We start from the raw sequence: 19,189 nt of genomic DNA, 5'->3' as shown, positions 1-19,189 counted from the left end.
TGGTGTAGATAGATATCTGAGATAAGACTTACTGAATGGGTAAGACATGAAAGTGAAGGAGGAAAAGGATATTTCAGGTAGAGATAACAGCAACTAACAATGCACAGAGGTAGAAGAATGTGCATAGTAAACTGTAAGTAGTTTATTACAGCCATAGCATAGAATGTGAATGGCTGTTGGAAATAGCTGAGACTGGATAGGAAGTTAGAGGTTAGATTGTGAAAAAATTTGTATTGCTTTCTTTATGATTTTGCTCTGCTTTCTCAAAGTCTGTTCTCAACATAGGAGTTAGAATGATGTCCTTAAAATGTAATTCAGGGCTGGGTGTGGTGGCTCACGCCTGTAATCCTAGCACTTTGGGAGGCCGAGGCAGGTGGATCACCTGAGGTCAGGAGTTCAAGACCAGCCTGGCCAACATGGTGAAACCCTGTCTCTACTAAAAATACAAAAATTAGCCAGGTGTGGTGGCATGCACCTGTAGTCCCAGCTACTCGGGAGGCTAAGACAGGAGAATCACTTGAACTCGGGAGGCGCAGGTTGCAGTGAGCCAAGACCGTGCCATTGCATTTCAGCCTGGGCAGCAAGAGTGAAACTACATCTCAAAAAAAAAACAAAAAACAAGAGACTTTGTCAAAACCAGATAAGCAAAGAAGGATATTTTGAAAATATTATTAATGTGTTTGTTTCCATTAAAGCCAGAAAAATAAAACTGTAATTAGTCCAATTTCTGGTATAAATAAATTTAAACTTAAAGTAATGTGTGAGTTTTAATGCACGTACTTTTCAATTTTTTAGCATTTTTCAGCTACTTTGATGTTCTGGAAAAATGTTAACTACAGCCAGGTGTGGTGGTTTATGTCTGTAATCCCAGTGCTTTGGGAGGCTGAGGTGGGAGGATTGCTTGAGACCAAGAGTTTGAGACTAGCCTGAGCAACATAGTGAGACCCTGTCTCTACAAAAAAATTAAAAAATTTGTCAGGCATGGTTGCATGCACCTGTAGTCCTAGTTACTTGGGAGGCTGAGATAGGAGGACCACTTGAGCCCGGGATTTGGAGGCCAATAGAGCAAGACCCTGAAAAAAGAAAAGAAGAATGTTAACCATTAAAAAAAAAATACATCAAAACACATATGTGCAGTTTTGATACACATTAATGGCATCAATGTGGCTCATTAAGATACTCTTGGGTTCTGTATTTAAATGTTTGATATTTTGCTCATGGATTGTTTACGTTAATTTTGATTTTAAAATATTGCATCAAAATATTATTTTTCTTGATTATTGAATTTTTGAGCACTCTTTTAAATTTTGCACCCTGGGTGGGTGCTTCACTTCATTCTAATTTCCAGTAGTATCTTCCACTATAAAATGAGTTCCTTGGTTGGAGGTGATGTTGAGTGAGATTCTGTAGAATTCTGGAATTCTGTAGTGTAGTGTTCAGAAAGTCTGTTAATTATAGTGCTGGCAGAGAGTTGTGGGCAGGGAAAGCAAATCCTTAGCTGGAATACATAACTATTCCTGTAAGGGGATCTCAACCTTGGCTGCACATTGGAAGCACCTCAATCTCTGTGGGTGGGACCTAAGCATCATTGATTGTTAAAGCTCTCCAGGTGATTCAGTGTGCAGCCAAGATTGAGAACCAGTGATCTACAGCAGTACTTCTTAAACTTTAGTGTACGCATGAATCCTTTGGAAGTCTCGTTAAAATACAGATGTCTTAGTTTCAGGGAGTAAGTATGCATTCATAAAAAGCTTCCTATCACTGCTGGTCCATTGACTACACTTTGAGTAGCAAAGCTTTGTTGTGTGCTACAAAAATTTCACTGTTTTCACCTCACCAACTATAGGCCACAGTTGAGTCCAGATTTCAATGAACAAACCCAGCAGACTGTTAACACCATTTCTTTTTTTTTTTTTGAATGTAGTCTCTCCCTGTCACCCAGGCTGGAGTGCAGTGGTGCAATCTCGGCTCACTGCAACCTCCGCCTCCCAGGTTCAGGTGATTCTCCTGCCTCAGCCTCCTGAATAGCTGAGATTACAGGCACCCTCCATCACTCCCCACTAATTTTTATATTTTTAGTAGAGACGGGGTTTCACCATGTTGGCCAGGCTAGTCTCTTAACTCCTAACCTCAGGTGATCCACCTGCCTTGGCCTCTCAAAGTGCTGGAATTACAGGTGTGAGCCACCACGCCTGACCCTGTTAACACCATTTCTAAATGCCTGAGCTAACACTTTAAATCATGAATCTTGGGTGAACATACCCATATCAATAAATTCAGCCCTACCTAACTACATATTTTTTTCTTTTGATCTAATAACCCTAGAATCAATTTTCTTACATGCTCTCTGGAATCCTACTGATACAAATAAGAAAGTTTCTACAACTCCAGTGTATATGCTGTTTTCTCCCCTACCTTGTACTTATATCTCTAGGCAAAGCTAGCCTCTAACCCCTCTTATTGGCCTTTTTGAGGTAGTGAAAAGTGGTAAAGGTGGGTGCTGAGGAGAATGGGCATTTCTGAGGCAACCGTTTCAGATAAAGTTATTGAAAGATTTTTATGCAAGAGAAAGCTGGTTGGAACATGGGTGAGGAGGACTGTTCTTTTTAGCAGAAAGTTTTGGGGCTTTGGGGTTCCAAAGTTAGGCTTCATTTGTTCATACATTCTTATCCCAAGACACAAGAGTCCCACTTCTTCTCAATCATTGCCCTTACCTTCGGTCTGGCAGGGTTGTACTTTTAAATGGCATTGCACATCTGCAGACCACTCAGGCATTGGGCCAGATCTGCAGCCATGTCTGTCTTGGGCTTTAAGGTTGCAAAAATGAAGAAGATATGATGCCTTGAAGTTATATGCTATTTTTGTAAACATTATAATTTTCTCTCTGCTTAACTTTAGAGTTAACATGAGAATGAGTATGGAAAGTTGAAATGTTTCTTTGAATGTATTACGTTCCATTGCCAATCAGTGAATATTTAGAGGGGGCCTTAAATGTCCAAGATGCTGTATCATATTGACATTAGATTATAAGTTGTTGGCCATTAACATTTTGTGTTTTTTATTTACAGAAACTTATTGGAGAAGTGTTTAATATTGTGAGCCAACAGTCTACTGCTCGACCTGGCTGCATTATTGAACTTGATGCAATAACCAACCAAGTAAAAACATGCTTGTGAATTGGTGATATTCGTATACTTTATCCCATGGTGTTTTATATGGATATAATATATGTCATTCTCAGAATAATTTTCTTGTTTGTTATTAAATGCAGACAACTTCTGTTGATTCCTGTAGTGAAAATCTACTAATGATTTAGGGATTATTTTTCTCCTTGGGAAACCAAGAACCGTATGTTCTCACTTATAAGTGGGCACTAAGCTGTGAGTATGCAAAGGCATGCAGAGCCATATAATGGACTTCAGAGACTCAGAAGGGGGAGGGTGGAAATGGAACTAGAGATTTGAAAAACCACATGTTAGGTACAGTGTACACTGCTTGGGTGATGGGTACACTAAAATCTCAGAATTCACTACTAGTTCATCCATGTAACAAAAAACCACTTGTACCCCAAAAGCTATTTAAGTAAAAATTTTTAAAAAAGGAATTATTCTTCTCCAGTTGAATTGTATTTGTAGCAAAGGAAATTTGATTCAGTTAGAGAAACCATGACCTTGATCTTGAAATGCTGAGAGAAAATACAGTGCAGCTGCATAGAGGGTCAGGTTGTGGTTTTTCATTTTATATTATTACTCTTTTCAACTAAGTAGAGGGTAACCTCAGCTTCAGAGTGTTTGCCTTGTTAGGCCCCATCCTGGGTACTTTTGTGAGGTCCTTTAAAATGCAGATGAAAGTCAGATCCAAGTGGACATATACTTTTTAATCACAGGTCCTTTGTGTAGTCAGTATTCCTCCCTAGCTACTACCTAGGAAAGAAGGAGAACCCTTCTCCCTACGGGGAGATGTAAAACCCATTTTAGCCCTCAGGATGTTTGTTTCTTTAGGATTATGTTTATGGTCTAAGGGATAGAACTAACATTCATTCCAAATGTGAAAAGGATTAGTTTGGTAAGGAAGTTACCAATAGTTTTAAACAAGGAAATGAAAGAATCAACTATAGTTGAAAGCAAGTATAGAGTTACATGATAAATTTTCTTTAGTGTCTTGCACTTTCTATTGGGGAAAATGTACTCATTTCTGCTAATATAGATAAAATACATCATCTCTTGATGCCAGACCCATATTACTAATACCTCCTGGGAAATGCTTAACTTTTTAATCCGCAGTGCCCCACCTTTCTTCAGATTCAGCCTGTGATTTCTTTTTTCTACTCCATAGGAATGCAGAAGAGTGGGTTGGCTTCCTTCCTATAGATAACTTAATTTTTAATGGATTGGATGTTAAATTCATCCCCTACTTTAGCCTCCTTTGCACTCATTACCATGGGATATTAATATAGTCTGCTCTCACAAAGCAGTCTTTTTACTTCATATTTGCTCAACATTTTTTCCCCTGCTCCTTGTGCCTATTTTTAACACAAGGGCTGGTAAACTGTAAGCAATAATGAATGACAAAATTTAAAATTCTTTCTAGGTTTGTTCCCAATGTGTTGTATGATTTCTATATCCGTGAAGACATCACCCTTCTCTTTACTTTCATCTATTGTTTGTCCCTTGGGGAAATGACCTCCTAGACAATGAATGTGAAGAGATTTTTAATGTTTCTACCAGAGAAACACAAAATACCCTATAACTTTCATAAAATTGTATGGCCCAACCTAATATTATAATCCTTTTATTTCTTTCTATTATGTAAAGAGGCAGGTTTTCCTTTATTCTATAAGATTATAGACTCCTCATCCAATGCCAAGATAATCATAGCTGCTTCCTTTTCTTGAAATCTCTGGGGGAGCCATCTGATTGATTGTCTTAATACACTTCCAAAATAAGCTTTTGTTTGGATCTAGCCTTTCCTTGAACTTCAGTTCCTGTTAAGGTTCTAAGTAGCCATTTGTGATAGTCTTAAAACATGGTCATGGAGCATAGCAGTTGACAGTGATGTTTCATCTATCCTTCAAGGGGTTCTAGTTACTTATGTGTAAGTTTAGTTCTCTAGAGATGTATCATCCTGCTGGCTGTTATAGGATCTCTCATAATTCCCACTAGACAGAGCTATTGGGATACTTCGAGGAGCTTTCTGGGTTTTGTTTTGTTTTTTGGTTCTCCAGTGGAATTGAAAAAACTACGAGTTGTGTAGTAGTCTAGTGTGTCTTACATAGTGCAGCCCTCCGCAGTCAGTTGTGAATCTGATGCTTTCAGGCTCAAAGTGGTGAAGGTTGCTTAACTGTTCTTTAAATTTGGGTTTTTGTAGCATCTTTTTTTTTTTTTTTTTTTTTTCCTGAGAAGCAAACCTGTTGATTTGTTTTTACTAGAGCTCTTCTCTTCTGCTATTGGCTGTGACATTTTTGAAAGTAATTTTTCTCTGACCAGGATAGTTTTAATGATTCTTTTCTGTTGCTTTTTTCTTTCTAATTAGTAGTAGGTAAAGAATAGAAATTGTTAGATGTATTTCTTCTGCATTAGCATTGGGGAGGTGACAGATGGGAGACGGGAGACAGAGAATTTCAAAAGATAAAACCTCTTCATTTTTTTTTGTATTTGTAGTGTGGCTCAAATACACAGTTGCTTCATGTGTTTCAAGAAGACTTCATTATAGGATATAAACCACATAAGGAAGATATGGAGAAAAAGGAAACAGAAATATTTTTTCAGCCATCACAAGGTACTTTAAAAAAATAGTCTGCATTTGTTTACCTTCATGCTAAAAAATGATCTCTAAGCTTTCATTGAGTATGGATCTTCAAAAGTTACCACTCTCATAATTTTTGACAGATACACCAGTTAGTTCTGTCAAAATTGCTTGCTTGTAGATGAAGAGGGCATGTGGGTGAAAATTACATTTTGCAAGAAAATTCGCTGGTGACATAGACTTTTACTAAGAAATGGTATCTGTGAACCTTAATTTGTTTTAAAAAGTAAGTTTCTTCAACTCTATAATTAAATTATTTTGATTGGTAGTTCCATTTGGTATCTTAAGAAAAACAGTTAATTTTACTATAGGTTTTAAAAAATTACCAGTAAATTGCTTCAGACCAATGATGAATATAAGATAAAAGGTATCATGTTATGTGGGACACTAGAAACCTCATGGAAATAGTGAATGCAAGGTACCATCTCACAGTTTTTCCCTTTGAAGTGTATTTTTTCCTTTTTGTGAAAGTAAGTAGTTTAACCCTTTCAAAAACAAACAGTATGATGTTTAGTTTAAACTTTATAACTTAGCTTAAAATGTTCCCTTCAGACGTTAAACTTTTATTTAAGTTTTTTAAATTGGCAAATAAAATTGTGTGTATATATATAACTTCATAATTATAAAACCAACATGTTCTATTTGAAAAGCCATGTCTTTAAGAATTAAGTGTCTATGGCGAATATTTAGTTTACAAAGGGTTTTCAGATAATTAATCTAATTTGGTTACAAATTGTGAATATCCAGAGGGACATATTTAATTTTCTTAGTGTAGTCTTCATCACGAAATTATGTATAGCATGTAAGGAAACTGTTTCTATGTAATTTGTGCAGACAATTTCCTTTGCTTTAGTGGAAAATCAGATTGAGGTCCTGTATTCTAAGAAGCTTAGCTCAAACATCTTTTCACTCATCAGACTAGTAACTTGTTTTTCTTTCATATATCTTTCTTCATACACAAAACTTTTCTTATTTATGTTATTCAATTATGTTGTTTTATTTCACTATCATTATAACAGCATTACTGCTTTACTGATTTAAAATTTACTTTTCTGTAGTATCTTACCTTTGCCTGGGTTAATCTTTTTAATATGGTTTCCTACAAATGTAGCTGCCATTTATCACGTTATTTCTAACAGGAAAGATATGCCAACTTACCAGAATTCAATGCTTATATAAAGTTGGTACTTTTCTTTATAATATTTTAATTGACTTGCATTAAAAATTTTCTTTATTTCTTGCTTTTGATATTTGTTATGCCACTGCTAAATCAGGCCAAAAGATTTCCTCAATGCTTTCTTGATTTTCCTTTAGTTTTTGTGTGAAGTTTCTCTTTCTTCCTGATTTTATAGCTGTGTTCTTAAACGACTTGTGTAGGTTTCTCCTCTTCTCTGCCTCTGCTTTATTTTGTACTTTCTAAGTTTTAATTAAAAGTTAATTACTCTTTTAGTTAAGAAAAATGCCAAAAATAGACAAAATTATAGTGCATAATTAAATGAACCTCCATATTCCCATAATGTAGGTTAAAGATTTTATCACACTTGCTTTGTCTACACAATTTTTCTTTTCCTTTTCCCACCTGAAATTATTATTTTTTTTTTCCGAGACAGAGTCTTGCTTTGCTGCCCAGGCTGGAGTGCAGTGGCGTCATCTCAGCTTACTGTAACCTCCGCCTCCCAGGTTCAAGCAATTGTCCTGCCTCAGCCTCCCGAGTAGCGGGGATTACAGCTACTCGGCTGTAAGCCCACCTGGCTAATTTTTTTGTATTGTTACTAGAGTCAGAGTTTTACCCCGTTGGCCAGGTTGGTCTTGAACTCCTGACCTCAAGTGATCAGCCCACCTTGGCTCCCAAAGTGCTGGGATTACAGGCGTGAGCCACTGCGCCTGGCCCCCCTGAAATATTTTAAAGCAAATCCACCTACAGTGTTGTTTCACTTTCATATGCGTTTCTAAAAATAACTTCCTTACATATTTGCTATTATCAAATTGATAAAATAATAAAATTCCTCAGAATCATGCAATAACTACTCTATATTTCTTCCAGTTGTCTAAAAATTGTTGAGGTTTTTGTTTATGTGTTTTTGTTTGAATCTATATCCAAACAAAGTTTACATATTGTGTTTTCATTGTCTATTTAAAGAGTATTTTAATCTAAAGTGATACCTTATATACACCCTCATTATGCCACTGACTTGTTTTAGAGCAAGTTTTTTTTTATTTTTATTTTTTATTATACTTTAAGTTCTGGAATACATGTGCAGAACATGCAGGTTTGTTACATACGTATACATGTGCCATGGTGGTTTGCTGCACCTATCAACTCATCATCTACATTAGGTATTTCTCCTAATGCTATCCCTCTCTTAGCCCCCAACCTCTTGACAGGCCCTGGTGTGTGATGTTCCCTTCCCTGTGTCTGTGTGTTCTCATTGTTCAACTCCCACTTACGAGTGAGAACATGCAGTGTTTGGTTTTTCTGTTCCTGTGTTAGTTTGCTGAAAATGATGGTTTCCAGCTTCATCCATGTCCCTGCAAAGGACATGAACTCATCCTTTTTTATGGCTGCATAGTATTCCATGGTGTATATGTGCCACATTTTCTTTATCCAGTCTATCATTGATGGGCATTTGGGTTGGTTCCAAGTCTTTGCTATTGTGAACAGTGCTGCGATAAACATACACATGCATGTGTCTTTATAGTAGAATGATTTATAATCCTTTGGGTATATACCCAGTAATGGGATTGCTGGGTCAAATGGTATTTCTGGTTCTAGATCCTTCAGGAATTGCCACACTGTCTTCCACAATGGTTGAACTAATTTATACTCCCGCCAACAGTGTAAAAGCGTTCCTATTTCTCCACATCCTCTCCAGCATCTGTTGTTTCCTGACTTTTTAATGATTGCCATCCTAACTGGCACGAGATGGTATCTCATTGTGGTTTTGATTTGCATTTCTCTAATGACCAGTGATGATGAGCATTTTTTCATAAGTTTGTTGGCTGCATAAATGTCTTCTTTTGAGAAGTGTCTGTTCATATCCTTTGCCCACTTTTTGATGGGATTATTTTTTTCTTGTAAATTTGTTTAAGTTCCTTATAGATTCTGGATATTAGCCCTTTGTCAGATGGATAGATTGCAAAAATTTTCTCCCATTTTGTAGGTTGCCTGTTTACTCTGATGATAGTTTCTTTTGCTGTGCAGAAGCTCTTTAGTTTAATTAGATCCCACTTGTCAATTTTGGCTTTTGTTGCCATTGTTTTTGGTGTTTTAGTCATGAAGGCTTTGCCCATGCCTATGTCCTGAATGGTGTTGCCTAGGTTTTCTTCTAGGGTTTTTATGGTTTTAGGTCTTACGTTTAAGTCTTCAATCCTCTTGAGTTAATTTTTGTATGAAGTGTAAGAAAGGGGTCCAGTTTCAGTTTTCTGCATGTGGCAAGCCAGTTTTCCCAGCACCATTTGTTAAATCGGGAATCCTTTCCCCGTTGCTTGTTTTTGTCAGGTTTGTCAAAGATCAGATGGTTGTAGGTGTGTGGTGTTATTTCTGAGGACTCTGTTCTGTTCCATTGTTCTATATATCTGTTTTGGTACCAGTACCATGTTGTTTTTGTTACTGTAGCCTTGTAGTATAGTTTGAAGTCAGGTAGCGTGATGCCTCCAGCTTTGTTCTTTTTGCTTAGGTTTGCTTGGCTATGAGGGCTCTTTTTTGGTTCCATATGAAATTTAAAGTGTTTTTCTAATTTTGTGAGGAAAGTCAGTGGTAGCTTGATGGGGATAGCATTGAATCTATAAATTACTTTGGGCAGTATGGCCATTTTCACAATATTGATTTTTACCTGTCCATGAGCATGGAATGTTTTTCCATTTGTTTATGTCCTCTCATTTCCTTGAGCAGTGGTTTGCAGTTCTCCTTGAAGAGATCCTTGTAAGTTGTATTCCTAGGTATTTTATTCTCATTGTAGCAATTGTGAATGGGAGTTCACTCATGATTTGGCTCTCTGTCTGTTATTTGTGTGTAGGAATGCTTGTGATTGTTGCACATTGATTTTGTATCCTGAGACTTTGCTGAAGTTGCTTATTAGCTTAAGGAGATTTTGGGCTGAGATGACTGGGTTTTCTAAGTATACAATCATGTCATCTGCAAAGAGAGACAATTTGACTTCCTCTCTTCCTATTTGAATACCCTTTATTGCTTTCTCTTGCCTGATTGCCCTGGCCAGAACTTTCAATACCATGTTGAATAGGAGTGGTGAGAGAGGGCATCCTTGTCTTGTGCTGCTTTTCAAAGGGAATACTTCCAGCTTTTGCCCATTCAGCATGATATTGGCTGTGGGTTTGTCATAAATAGCTCTTATTATTTTGAGGTAAGTTTCATTAATACCTAGTTTATTGCGAGTTTTTAGCATGAGGGGCTGTTGAATTTTATCAAAGGCCTTTTCTGTATCTATTGAGATAATCATGTGGTTTTTGTCATTGGTTCTGTTTACGTGATGGAGTACATTTATTGATTTGCGTATGTTGAACCAGCCTTGCATCCCAGGGATGAAGCCGACTTGACTGTGGTGGTTAAGCTTTTTGATGTGCTGCTGGATTCGGTTTGTCAGTATTTTATTGAGGTTTTTCACATTGATGTTCATCAGGGATATTGGCCTGAAATTTTCTTTTTTTGTTGTGTCTCTGCCACGTTTTGGTATCAGGATGATGCTGGCCTCATAAAATGAGTTAGGGAGGATTCCCTCTTTTTCTATTGATTGGAATAGTTTCAGAAGGAATGGTACCAGCTCCTCTTTGTACCTCTGGTAGAATTCGGTTGTGAATCTGTCTGGTTCTGGGCTTTTTTGGTTGATAGGATATTAATTTCAGAACTTGTTATTGGTCTATTCAGGGATTCGACTTTTTCCTGGTTTAGTCTTTGGAGGGTGTATGTGTCCAGGAATTTATCCATTTCTTCTAGATTTTCAAGTTTATTTGTGTAGAGGTGTTTATAGTATTCTCTGATGGTAGTGTTTATTTCTGTGGGATCAGTGATGATAGCCCCTTTATCATTTTTTATTGTGTCTGCTTGATTCTTTTCTTTTTTTCTTTATTAGTTTGGCTAGTGGTCTATCTATTTTGTTAATCTTTTCAAAAAACCAGCTCCTGGATTCACTGATTTTTGGAAGGGTTTTTTGTGTCTCTGTCTCCTTCAGTTCTAGAGCAAGTTTTTTTTTTTAAAGAAGTTTCTCTGACTACTTACTTGTGATATTGTTTAAACTTTTTCTTGTCTACTATATTTCCTGTACAGTGGAAGTTAGCTCTACAGACTTGATTAGATCTGTGTTCATCATTCTAGGTGATGCCGTATACTTCATATGTATCATACCAGAAAAAAAAATTTGAATATCTCACTTTTAGTCATATTAAGATTCGGAAGATTCAGTTGGTGGTGTCATTATAGTTTGACAGCAGTCTTTATCTCATGGCTTCTTCCATTGAATATTATTGATCTTAAACCAGTTATTTCATTAGGGATTGAAAAATTATGATTTTCCAATTTTATCAGTTCTCATTTATTTATTAGCTGGAAAGCATCTGTAAAGAAAAGCATTTCTTTATCAACTAGGGCTATTGGATTACTTTGAAAAACAGTTCTTTTTGGAAAGGTTAAGTGCTTAGTTCTTTCCATTTAATTGACAGTTTCAGAATGAGGAGTCTGCGCGCTGGTTATCTCTAGCTGCTACTGTTGAATTTATTGTTGTTGGATTTCTTTGTCTTTTAAGTATCAATATGAACTCATTTTAAGAAAACTCTTTAATGAACTATAATATACATACAGAGAAGTAATCATAACTCAATGGATTTTTATGTATGTAGGATATTTCAATCAGTTGCAGTCATGTTTTAAATGCTTACATAGTCCTATATTAGGCTAGTAAGTACCATTTGAAGTAGGTCCTGTGTCCTTTTGACATAACCTCATTATTGTAATAGTTTACTTTCTTTCAGGCGCAAGATTTTCCTGGGTTTATCTTGTAGCTGTCCTTTACAAGAATGGAATCATCCTTCTAAACTGTTTCTTTTTTTTTAAAATTATTATTATACTTTAAGTGCTGTGATACATGTGCAGAACATGCAGGTTTGTTACATAGGTTTACACGTGTCATGGTGGTTTGCTGCACCCATCAACCCGTCATCTATGTTAGGTCTTTCTCCTAATGCTCTCCCCTCCCTAGCCCCCCATCCCCCAACAGGCCCCGATGTGTTATGTTCCCCTCCCTGTGTCCATGTGTTCTCATTGTTCAACTCCCACTTATGAGTGAGAACATGCGGTGCCAAACTGTTTCTTTTAATGGAAATGGTTAGAGGCCACAATTTTAACTCTAGCAGCATTCATTACCAATATGTTGTCATTATGAGTTTTAATGATTAAGGAAAGCTTTTATTATCCTGCATAGATCTCATTTTCAGTTGTGAAGAATATAATTTGTCAGCAGGGAAAATTATATATACAAGTAATGTCTTTTTTTAAAAAATGCATGGAATTTCTACAAAATTTCTTCTTTACCCTACCACTGCTCCTTCCCCCAAACTTAAGTTTTTTTTTTTAATGCTGTTTTCATGCAAGAAAAGCAGGATGAATGTTTATTTTATTATTTCTTTTTAATTGCCAGTTTTCTAAATAAGGAGTAAGTGCCCCAGTTACTCCAGGGGCATCCTGTGAGGCTGGCTTGAGCTTTTGTATGCTCAGCACCCCGCTTCCTTCCCTTCTCTCCTCCTCCCATTCTTCTTCTGCTGCTTTTCTTTCCTTTCCTTTCTTTTTTATGTACCTTTTTTGGTATTTGTGTGAACTCATAGTTTGTAATAGAATAAATATGTTTTAACAAATTGTATTCAGTTTTATTCTTTGATGCTCAAAGTGTCCCCTCTTTGACCAGTAGGTATCCTTTCATGTTAGCTTTTGTGTACTTTTGACATGACTTCATTAGTCCTTGATAGCTATCTAACTTTCGGTACAAAAATTATATAAAACTCCTCCTTAAAGTCTTTCTTGCCTTTTCTTCCCAACTTCCATGCATATCAAGAGGTGGTGGTAGCTTTTAAAAAGTGTTTTTTTAACCCCATAAAAACATACTAATTTAAATATCCTTTTCCTTTGAATAATAGGATACCGCCCACCACCATTTTCAGAAAAGTTCTTTCTAGTAGTAATTGAGAAGGACAGCAATAATAACTCTATTCTGCATATGTGGCACCTTCATCTTAAATCTGTACAAGCATGTTTAGGTAAGTAATTATAGTTTTATACAAAGATGATACATAGTGAATTCATTTTATAGAATATGCTTTACTTTGGTTAATTCTGTAAAATGAAGTTCCATTAAACTGTAAATTGAGTTGCTGAATTATGTCTCTTCTAAACTTTTAATTACAAGGTCATAAATCATTAATGAAACTGGTTAATCCTAAAAACCAGCCTATGGGCACATTAGACATATTGAAAAAAAATAAAAGCTTTGTTTATTTTTTTTAGTGAATATTTATTGAGTGTACATTATGACTGTTCTAGATGTCCATAGAACTAATATTGTACTTTTTTGTTAATACACATTCCCATCCAATACACTGTACATCATCAGCTTTATCATCATTAAAATAAGCAGAATTGGCTGGGCGCGGTGGCTCACGCCTGTAATCCCAGAACTTTGGGAGGCCGAGGTTGGCGGATCACGAGGTCAGGAGATCGAGACCATCCTGGCTAACACGGTGAAACCCTGTCTCTACTAAAAATACAAAAAATTAGCTGGGCGTGGTGGCAGGCGCCTGTAATCCCAGCTACTCGGGAGGCTGAGGCAGGAGAATGGCGTGAACCCGGGAGGTGGAGGTTGCAGTGAGCTGACATTGCACCACTGCACTCTAGCCTGGGCGACAGAGCAAGACTCCATCTCAAAAAAAAAAAAAAAAAAAAGCAGAATTGCTGTTTGATAAAATACTATTGAGTGCCTGAGGCTTATAAGCAGAAATGTTTTTGTAGAGCATTAAGAAATACAGGCTGGGCATGGGCATGGTGGCTCATGCCTATAATCCCAGCACTTTGGGAGGCTAGGGCAGGATGATTGCTTGGGCCCAGGAATTTGAGATCAGCCTGGGCAATATAGTGAGACTTCATCTCTACAAAAAAATAAAAAATTAGTCAAGTGTGGTGGCATGTGCCTATACTTGGGAGGCTGAGATGGGAGGATTGCTTGAGCCCTGGAGGCAGAGGCTGCAATGAGCCGAGACTGCACCACTACACTCCAGCCTAGGTGACAAAGTGAGACCCTTTGTCAATTTTTCCATTTCAAAAAAAATGCAATTGTGATTAAAAAATTACTTCAGCCATTCTTTTGTTGTACACATTTAGATTAATCTCCAAACTAATTGGGAAATCTGTAGTATGAAGCAAAGAAATTGATCATAGATTTTTTAAAAACAAACTTACTTTTTGAGAGATAATTGTTAAAATGAAGAACTGCATGGATAGCCATATCACATTGAATCTGCTTTAAACTGTTAACTCAAAATATTTGAGTTGTAAGATTTTATTATGTCTTGTCATTAATTGATTTTATACAACTTTTTATATAACATTTAATACAGTGAAAGAATAATTTGTACTTTTTTGTTCACGTGTATTATACATTATCACAATTGTAGCAGTTCTAACTGGGCCATGAATTGGCATTAGAAAAGCCAAATTATGTGACAGAACCTTTACCTTCACCTAGTTGAGCCTAATCTTCTTGAGGCACCGGGAATTTAAAAATTCTTTCAAAGCCTATGGAGTTAATTCTTTGCGTTATATGTTGTTTGATAGAAATGCAAGAGAAGGGATCTAAAACCAGTTCATCAGGAAGAGATTGACCCAGCAGAGAATGTAGTAATTTCTAGAATTGGGCACAGAAATGGGAGTGGCTCTGAAGAGATTTATAGAGGTAGTAACAGGTCCTTGTGGGAGGACAGGAACCATGTGATCTTGTTTGTCCCCACTGCTTATGAAGCGTGTGTCTCACTAAAGCCAGGGCTAGAGTTGAGTTGCTTGCCTACCCTGTTTGTGACAGCAGTAGGTCACAGACAATGAGATTCAGTAGAGGCAAATAATGTACTCTTTTTAGCTGTGATAGAAAGCATCTATCTTTTTGTTCTAATCTTTGCTGCAGAGTTAACAGTGTATCCTGCCGTTCACATTTAACGCTTGAATTTACTGCAGTAGTGAATATCCTGTTAGAGGATAAATGATTGGTTTAAATTTTATTAGAGAAGGAAACATGTTGAGTACCTTCTGGGTGCCAGGCACTGAGATTGGTGCTTTATATATGTGAGATAGATATTATCCCCAGTTTACTAATGGAGTAAGGGTATGTAACTTGACCAAGTCCCATTATATGGTTTGTCACAGAACTAAGTTTCCAAAATTAGGCCTTGTTGACTCTAAAGTCTTTGCTTTTTTTTCTGCTCTTATTTTCTTTCTTAGCATGAGATATATTTTAGAAAATAGCATGATTTACAGGAAGAGAAATGATGTAGTTTAACCTTAGTTTGCTGGTGAGAAAGCAGCCAGAGATGGTGGTGAAGTGCCTGGCCAAAGGAAACACATCTCATTAGTGATAGAGCCAGGAGTGGGACTCCTGTCTTCTGACTACGGATCCAAGTTTGTAGTCTTATTTCATTTTCAAAAAAATGTGAAAATATTTCTTACTTAGTGGCCTGCCATTATAAGATAGATTGACATGTTTAACTGAAACAAGAGGATTGATTATTATTTATTGGATATTCTGGTGCTCTTTGAGATGTACAAGGCAATAACAACACATCATCCCTGCCTTTAGTGAATTTGTAGTCCAATGGGGAGAGACAAATAAATAAATAAATAAATAAATAAATATAGAGTATCACTTATATGTCACGGAAGAATAGATAACTGAATCAGAGATTTACACTCACTGGAAGTTCTTTGGAAGATCAAGTCAATATGGCTTACAAAGGCTGTCAACTAATACTATCTTAAATTTTCTTAGAACTTTTGGTTTTTGTGTTTATTCTTGAAATCATTCTCTGATTTGAGTACTTGATAGGAGGCTGCTAGTCTAATGTCTTCTTTGCCCCTAGCTAATTACATGGCCTCAGGAAAATCACTAAGCTCTCTGAATTTAAATTTCTTAATCTATAAGTGAGGCAGTATATTGTTATTTCTTAAAGTTTGGTTCATGATCCATCTATTTCAAAAACACCTGGGCTGCTTTACTGGGATCTACCCCATATCATCTAAATCAGTGTCTCTGTGGTTAGGCCTGGGAATTTGCATGTTAACAAATTCCTCAAGCTTTTAATGTGTTTTAAAGGTTGTAAGCACTGGACTGTATAAGGGGTTTCTTTTAGCTTTTACATGTTGTGATTCTTCCCTGTCAGTCTTGCATGATGGAGTTGGTGCTAAGAAAGAGTAAAATTGTAAAAAAAAAAAAAAAATTTAAGCTTATCAGGGTAACTAAGCAAAAGTTTGAAAATCGACCTTGTCTCCAAAGTAATTTTTTAAAAAAATTTATTGATGCATAATAATTATACATATTTATGGGGTACATGTGATATTTTTATATATGCATAGAATATGTAATGATCATATCAGGGTATTTAGGATATTCATTACCTTGAAATTTATTGTTTCTTCGGGTTGGGAACATTTCAGATCTTCTCTTCTAGCTCTTTTGAAATATATATTGTTGTTAACTGTAGTCATTCTACTGTGCTATCAAACAATAGAACTTATTTCTTCTACCTTCATGTTTGTACCTATTAAAGAGTCTCTTCACCTACCCCACAACCCTTCCCATTCTCTGGTATCTATTATGCTATTATCTACCTCCATGAGATCCACTTTCTTAGCTCTCACATATGAGTGAGAGAACAGGTGATATTTGTATTTCTGTGCCTGGCTTATTTCACTTAACATAGTGACCTGCAGTTTCCAACTGTGTTGCTGCAAATGACAGGATTTCATTCTTGTTTATAGCTGAATAGTATTCCATTGTGTATATATACGACATTTTCTTTATCCATTTATTCATTGATGGATACTTAGGTTGATTTTATATCTTGGCTGTTGTGAATAGTGCTACAATAAATGTGGGGGTGCAGTTATCCCTTTGATATACTGATTTCCTTTCCTTTGGGTAAACGCCTAGTAGTGAGATTGCTGAGTCATATGGTCATTCTGTTTTAAAAAGAGTTCTCTTTTCTCTGTATCCTCACCTCCAAAATACTTTTAAGAAGCTATGTTTCTTAAATAATAACAAAGTAATATTCTAGCTCCTATTTATAGTAATGATATACATACATTTTGTAATTTTATAATTTATTTTTAAAGCTAAAGCTTCAGAAGGGGCTTCCTCTGAGAGTCTACTTTCAGTCCCTGGACAGAAGAATGTAGATTCTTCTCCAGAAACCTCTCCTAGTGTGAGCCCCATGCCACATTCTTCATCAATTGCCAATCTTCAAACTGCCAGTAAACTTATTCTGAGTTCTAGACTGGTGTATAGCCAACCCCTTGATCTCCCAGAATCAGTTGAAGTAATAAGAGCAACGCCTTCAGCAGGTAAGGTCACTTTAAGACTGGGCAGTGGTAGCTCAGAGTGATAAAATGTATGAACTCTTTAGTGGATAAAATAGATGAACTCTTCTGAAATATGTGCTATGTTGACATTAAAATAAAGATTTATTTTCTATTAATGATATGTCTAGATGTTTAGAAACATGTCTTTATTAGAAATAATTTCCTGGCTGGGTGCAGTGGCTCACTTCTGTAATCCCAGCCCTTTGGGAGGCTGAGGTGGGTGGATCACTTGAGGTCAGTAGTTCGAGACCACCCTGGCTAACATGGTGAAAACCTGTCTGTACTAAAAATACAAAAATTAGTTGGGTGTGGTGGCACGTGCCTGTAATCCCAGCTACTTGGGAAGCTGACGCAGGGGAATTGCTTGAACTCGAGAGGTGGAGGCAGCAGTGAGCTGACATCACACTACTGCATTCCAGCCTGGGTGGGCGACAGAGTGAGACTCCATACACACACACACACACACACACACACACAAAATTTCCTGTGATAAATGTAATCAGCTTGACAAAAAATAGTGTAAATTTTTTTTTTTTTTTTTTAGACGGAGTCTTGCTCTGTCGCTCAGGCTGGAGTGCAGTGGTGCTATCTTGGCTGACTTCAAGCTCCACCTCCCGGGTTCACACCCATTCTCCTGCCTCAGCCTCCCGAATAGCTGGGACTACAGGCACCCGCCACCATGCCCAGCTAATTTTTTTTGTATTTTTAGTAGAGACGGGGTTTCACCGTGTTAGCCAGGATGATCTCGATCTCCTGACCTCGTGATCCACCCACCTCGGCCTCCCAAAGTGCTGGGATTACAGGTGTGAGCCACCACGCCCGGCCAAAATAGTGAAAAAAATTTTTCTTTTTTTTTTTTTTAAACGGAGTTTCGCTCTGTCACCCAGGCTGGAGTGCAGTGGTGCTATCTCGGCTCACTGCAAGCTTCGCCTCCTGGGTTCATGCCATTCTCCTGCCTCAGCCTCCCGAGTAGCTGGGACTATAGGCGCCCACCACCATGCCTGGCTAATTTTTTGTATTTTTAGTAGAGACGGGGTTTCACCGTGTTAGCCAGGATGGTCTCAATCTCCTGACCTCGTGATCTGCCCACTTCGGCTTCCCAAAGTGCTGGGATTACAGGCGTGAGCCACCGCACCCAGCCAATAGTGAAAATATTTTAATGTGAGGTGTCTTGCCTATACTTTGGAATATAATGATAGTAAAATTTTGAAGAACATTCATTTGTAAACCACTGAGGCTTTTTTAAAAATTTAAGACTTTTCATTCACATTGTGGTAATCACGTCTCACTTTTATTAAGAATGTTTGAACAAGAGTTGGCAGATACTCTGAGGAAAAATGCAGGATAAAAGACTATAGTTTGGGTGGTCTGGAATGATACTGACTTTAGCAAGGTAGATATTTGGAGGGCAAGTCTGGCAGCTGTGTTTAAAGTGATCTACATATAGAATTTTAATTGGGGAGTTTCTAGAATAGTGTTTTTGGGAAACCAAAATTGGAGGTTCAGGGCTGCTAAAATTACTGGTGAATGATATTCAGTATGGGTGTTTTCTTATTCATCCGTAAGACAGGTTTGCATTCACAGTCGGAAAGATCATATTGAGAAGAGTGTACTCTTGGGCTTTTGTGGCTGGTGCAGATCTAGGCCAGTTTGTTAATTTTTCAAAATATTTGAAAGGTTTGGGTTATACTCAAATAAGTTTATTGGAGTTCATGATAATAAATTATATTTTACAGACGCCTTATAAAATGTCTTATTTGACAA

General features: G+C 37.0%; 1 protein-coding gene across 6 annotated transcripts in view; it reads left to right on the top strand.

Moving 5' to 3' along the window:
* DMXL2 (Dmx like 2) overlaps window positions 1-19,189 on the top strand; it is a 175,591-nt gene that overhangs the window by 103,165 nt on the left and 53,237 nt on the right. For all 6 annotated transcript variants that reach the window (XM_054451712.2, XM_054451710.2, XM_054451711.2 and 3 more), the window contains exons 14-17: window positions 3,069-3,158; window positions 5,661-5,778; window positions 12,946-13,065; window positions 17,180-17,407. In XM_054451712.2, the coding sequence (XP_054307687.1) occupies window positions 3,069-3,158; window positions 5,661-5,778; window positions 12,946-13,065; window positions 17,180-17,407 (556 nt within the window). The remainder of the gene's footprint in view (window positions 1-3,068; window positions 3,159-5,660; window positions 5,779-12,945; window positions 13,066-17,179; window positions 17,408-19,189) is intronic.

Source organism: Pongo pygmaeus, chromosome 16 (assembly GCF_028885625.2).
Source record: "Pongo pygmaeus isolate AG05252 chromosome 16, NHGRI_mPonPyg2-v2.0_pri, whole genome shotgun sequence".
NCBI lineage: Eukaryota > Metazoa > Chordata > Mammalia > Primates > Hominidae > Pongo > Pongo pygmaeus.
The sequence above is the reverse complement of the archived record's forward strand: the minus strand, read 5'-3'. Positions and strand labels throughout refer to the sequence as shown.